This window comes from Octopus bimaculoides, chromosome 11, assembly GCF_001194135.2.
Source record: "Octopus bimaculoides isolate UCB-OBI-ISO-001 chromosome 11, ASM119413v2, whole genome shotgun sequence".
Classification (NCBI taxonomy): Eukaryota; Metazoa; Mollusca; class Cephalopoda; order Octopoda; family Octopodidae; genus Octopus; species Octopus bimaculoides.
In genome coordinates, this window is record NC_068991.1 from 74,419,321 (window position 1) to 74,424,804 (window position 5,484).

Genomic DNA, 5,484 nt, shown 5'->3' on the forward strand with positions numbered 1-5,484 from the left:
TTATCTCAGTTTTTTTAAAAAAACCTTTGATAATGTAAACATGTTAATAGTTACCAGAGGTAGCAAAATTACACTAGAAAACAAGATATCACAGCCGTTTTACAGGTAGAGATACCAAGTTAAAGTGATACATTTAAAGTGAGAAGATATGAATAATAATAATTATAATAAATGGAGCAAAACGCATATAAATAAAAGCTCCTTTAATTCCTACACATGTTTCAAAATATATGAGAGCTTCTTCACAAAGAAGTAAAAGCTGCTGGGATTCCTTATATATTCCTCATGTAAGAGGAATATATGAGGAATCCCAGCAGCTCTTACTTCTTTGTGAAGGAGCTCTCATATATTTTGAAACATGTGTAGGAATTAAAGGAACTTTTATTTATATGCGTTTTGCTCCATTTATTATTATTATTATTATTATTATTATTATTATTATTCATATATATGTATATATATATAAATCCGTGTGTGTGTTCGTGTTTGTTCCCCACCACCACTGCTTGACAACCTATGTTGGTGTGTTTGCGTGCTCATAGCTTAGCAGCTCGGTGAAAGGAACCGATAGCATAAGTAGTAGGCTTAATGATTGAAACAAGTAAAAGACAAAAGGAAAGCTTATGTGTATTTTACGTGAGAAGAATAAATACATACCTCCAAAATACAAGACAGCTACAGCTAAAAATAAGGCAACACCGGCGGTTCCTAGGAAAAAAGCTATTGCCACTCTTCTTGTCACTCTAGAAAGATGCAAAAATGATCGCATTTATATCATATTAAGGATGAAATAAGAACAACAACAAAATGGAAGAGGCAATGTTGCAATTATGAGACATAACCGTAATTTGGTGTTAGATGATATTAATTGATGGGTTCAAAGGTAATAGCTTTATTTTAGATCAGGTACTGGAAAACCCTCATCGAGAAGCGGTTCGCAACAGATATGGCTCATTATCAGGTGGACCGCACAACTAAAATAAATCTTAAGTTAATTTTTCATTTAGGTGTGCCATTTGGAAAGTCCCCTCCGACAAAATTTCAGACCTTGCGCCTTTGACAGATGATATTATTAGATTACATTCCACCGAGGTCGACTTTACTTTTCATCATTTCGGGGTCGATAAATTAAGTACCAGTTGCGTACTGGGGTCAATCTAATCGACTGGCCCCCTCCCCCAAAATTTCGGGCCTTGTGCCTTGAGTAGAAAAGATTATTAGATTACATTCTTTGGGCAATGAGCTGAAGAGACGTTAGAGGGCCGGACAGAATGCTTTGCGATATTTGTCCCAGTGAGTTCAATTCCTATCGTAACCAACTTTGCTTTTCATTCTTTCGGGGTCGAAGTAATCTATTAATTCACCACTAAAATAAACCTGGCCTTCTGGATAAATTATAAACAGTTTTTGGATTCTTTTTGGCACAAAATATAACTTTATACTAACATTAATTATAAACTAGTATAAAGAATCACTCTGCAAATAATTATACAAACGAGTAATTACAATTTTAAATCAAGCATATTGTCGTTATAAATATTAGTAGCTTTTTAACCTCTTTTTAGTTTTATGCAAATGAACGTGCGTGTGCATGAATACGGTTTTTACTTAATACGTTGGTTTTAATCTATCCTTCATTTAATCTTTGAATGTATTTTACACAACTTCTTAATCAACACATGCGTTTATTAGCAAGGTTTATGTATGTTTACATAATTACACACAAAATAAATAAATGCTAAACAGCAAATCAGAACGTACAGACAAACTTAGCTGATATTATTTTATGTCATAAATATTAATTCTGAGTGGACATGCTTTAAGAAAACTAAAACATGTACCTGGGCGCTCCTTTGAATCACACATCTACACACGCAGTCACACAAAAAATACACACACACGGGCGCGCACGCGCAAAGTCAACTTTTCAGGACCTTCACACGCCGAAGGAGTTTTGTGAAAGACACACATTTCACAAGTCAGCGAGGATCCCGCTACATGTAACGTAATTTTTAGTGAAGTGGCTGACCTTACGATTAACAGGGACCAATGGTGATAGCAGATTGGCCAAACTGGGGCCCATGACTTCTCTTACGTTGTGAACTATCTGTTATGGAAGAAGATGACGATGAGGAGGCGGATGATAATGAAATATATATATATATATACATTTGTATACATGCACACATATATATATTTGCATATACATATTTATGCATATATATATATATATATACATTTACACATAAATATATATATATATGCCTACACATATATATACATATATAGATATGTGTATACACATACACACGTATAGATGCATATTTGTATTTCGTGCTTCTACCCCTACGATGCGCTACACTTAACAATATGTACATGTCCACTGTTAAAACTGCGAGTGGCTACGTTAACGTTAAATGGTTATGTCTCAACTCTATACGTTCATGGCACCAGAATTATATCTGTGTTATTAATTATAACCTTTCGACAGTGACGATGATCCAGTGAATATGGTACTTAGTCACTCTAACCAAGAAATCAGAGGTTCGTATCGAATACAGTATTGTCCCTTGTGATTGCATTATTCTCGTTTCATCTCACCAAAATTGACCTTACTCGAGCAGGTCAGATTAAAGCTTTTATCCTTTCATTCATTTATTATTCATTAATTGTCATAATTCACTGTGTTTGTTTTTATGATGGTAGAGTGTGGTTTGAAGGAGATTATTTCTTTGTACTGATATTTCAAGCAAGATCAGTCGACCGTTTAGAAGTACCTTGTCTCCGTAGACAAGATGTTTTTCTCTGAACGGCCGCGTTTACTTTGTTGTCAGCAGATACTTCAAGCGGTATAATTAACTCATATGGAATTGATGAGAATTTTGTTGGCTTACCGACCCGAGTACGATTTCTCCAGCAGAAAAACCTATCTACTTGCAGTAACTTTATCTTTCATTGACACAACGTTACGTAAACATGAAATAAATAACGGTTCTATGGATCCATGTGATTCAAGACAAATATTAACTTAGCTGAGCTGAACTTATTTCTAAAATCTTCGTCTTTGCTCACTTATAAGCGATTACTGCCATTTTCAAGCATCTTAATTCGACATATGACGTATAATATTGGTTTCAAATGTTAGCACAAGGCCAGCATTTTCGATGAAAGTGCTAAATCAACCTCCAGTGTTTAACTGGTACTTATTTTATCGACCCCCAAAAGGATGAAAGACAAAGTCGACCCCGGTGACATTTGAACCCAGAACGTGAAAACGGACGAAACGCCGCTAAGCATTTCGTCCGGTGTGCTAACGGTTCTGTCAGCTCACCGTCTTCATATGATGTACATTATTAATTCAAGGATTATCTTTTTAGAATTATGCCAGTCGTCTCTCTGCTCATTTCTTTAAATTTATATTAACCTAAGCTACCATCTCATCTCTTCAAATCCATACAAGTCTAAGATATTCCTTTCCACTGGTTTGAGCCACCAGTCATTGCTTACTTTAATTCACACACAACAAAACTGTTTATATTCAACATCCTTAGTTCTCTAATGTTTCGTTTTCTTTTCAGTCTCGCTCTCAATATATCACCCTGTCCATAACCGAATTCTAACATTTCCTATCTTTCAAGTAAATAAACTCCCTCTTCTCACCACGATCAGTTTGTATGCCCTCGTCGTTTAATCGTTTTTATTACTCAAGTCTTCCATTATTTGTCATCCTGTCTCCTGCCCACGAGATAAGTCTCCTTCTCTTCCACTTTATTTATATCTCTCTCTCTCTTTCCCTCTTCTCATCTGAACAACTATGTTAATGTTATCTTGCGACTAACCATCAACAAACCTTTTTAGGACCGACATGACTTCTACATCCGCTGTGATGACAGCGTGTCTAGCAGATTTACTCTCTATTCAAAAGCCCACGACCAATATTGTGCAGAGGGAACTTTTAATAAGCCGACCTCTTTTATTTTAGTTCTGGCTTCACAATTTAGAACCATACCTCTATCTCTCTCTCTTTCTCTTTCTTTGCCTCTCTCTCTCTCTCTCTCTCTCTGGAAAGAGGAAGGAAGAAGGAAGTAAAGGCAGGCCCAATGCTTGGCATATTTTTATACCACCACTCGGCTCATGGATAATTTTTACAGATTTGATTTCACTCTTATTGTAAGCATTCAGACCAGACTGCCAGTAAAGGGATTTCACAATCGCTTGCCGTGCCAATTCCCATTTCTTATGCGTAATGCCTTAGCTTCTCACGGACTACAGGCAGAGTCCGTCCACCACATACTGCAATTCATGAGTCGTCACCTCCTCTTCCTAAACCACAGCTAATCCAAATGAAACGAACGCCAAACGAAACCAAAACTACAACCAAATACTATGAAAATGTGTAATATACGAAACTGCAAAGCAATTGCCTCTCCTTTCTTTTAACATTCGTGGACTCCGGTCCAAACAAGGCTACGGCTATCATCAACTGACGTACAGATCTTATCGCTCTCGATGCTATTCTAGGTTGCCTCTATATTCAAGCTTCCCTACGGCATGTGATCTCTGCTTCATATGCACAAACCACACTCTCACCTAAATATTAGCAATTTCTCTTGACTCACGACTCTCACACAAAAGCGGAATCTTTCGCAATAAAATCTTTAAAAAATAATTTGAATCATAACCTAAATGAAATACACGCCAAACACCCTTGATTTATTCATCACCTCTGGACCCAGTTTCCGCCAAACTGTTATCGTTTCTGCATCTGTAGGACTGGCTAACTACAATTTCATCACGGTTTCTCTCCACACATTCATGTATAGCCCCGATAATTCCCCAGTTTTCTTGGGTCCTACAGTCCTTAGTCTACTAATTGTTTGGAATTCCAGTAGTATACATTAAATATCGTACGTAGATGGCCATTTTGATTGAATACTGCTTCAATTGCTTACAATGGAATATCAAACAGAAAAAAAAATATGTGTATATATATTACCTGAAAAGTGTCATGGCCATGGTTATATTGCCACAAACTTCTGTTAGGGAAAACAAGAAAAAGTTCAAAAATCGATTACCTGCCAAACTGGGAGATATCATATACACGGCGGTGTATGTCACACTGTTCATGAACCTGGAAACCCAAAGAATATAATGTATTTCTGTTAAAAATTGATTTCTGCTGCATAAGTTTAATCTATGGAAGGAAATATCAGGAGTGGAATCACTACAGGTTCAGTTTTAATTTAAGATCCAATACTTAAACTATATTTATAAACTGTTTAGAACATAAAACCAAAACACAAACCCCATTAAGGAAATTTGTCTTCAAAAAACAAACATATAATCAATTTTTGACACTTGAGAATTATAAACTATTCTAAATGTCCGTAAAATAATTTACAAGCCACTTCTTCCAATCCAGAAGTGATATGTAAAAAAGCCAACATAAATTGGTGACAGCTTGATGTTCTCTCTGCGAAATAT

The 5,484-nt window shown here is 36.0% G+C and overlaps 2 protein-coding genes across 2 annotated transcripts in view; both read right to left on the reverse strand.

Annotated features, from left to right (window-relative positions):
* LOC106867570 (solute carrier family 22 member 6) overlaps positions 1 to 5,484 on the reverse strand; it is a 68,537-nt gene that overhangs the window by 42,932 nt on the left and 20,121 nt on the right. The gene's annotated exons all lie outside the window — the stretch shown is intronic.
* The window catches only part of LOC106867566 (solute carrier family 22 member 21), a 16,928-nt gene that overhangs the window by 4,974 nt on the left and 6,470 nt on the right, over positions 1 to 5,484 (reverse strand). Inside the window, exons 3-4 of the mRNA XM_014912476.2 lie at positions 4,997 to 5,131; positions 658 to 743 (exon numbers count right to left, since the gene is read on the reverse strand). Of these exons, the coding sequence (XP_014767962.1) occupies positions 658 to 743; positions 4,997 to 5,131 (221 nt within the window). The remainder of the gene's footprint in view (positions 1 to 657; positions 744 to 4,996; positions 5,132 to 5,484) is intronic.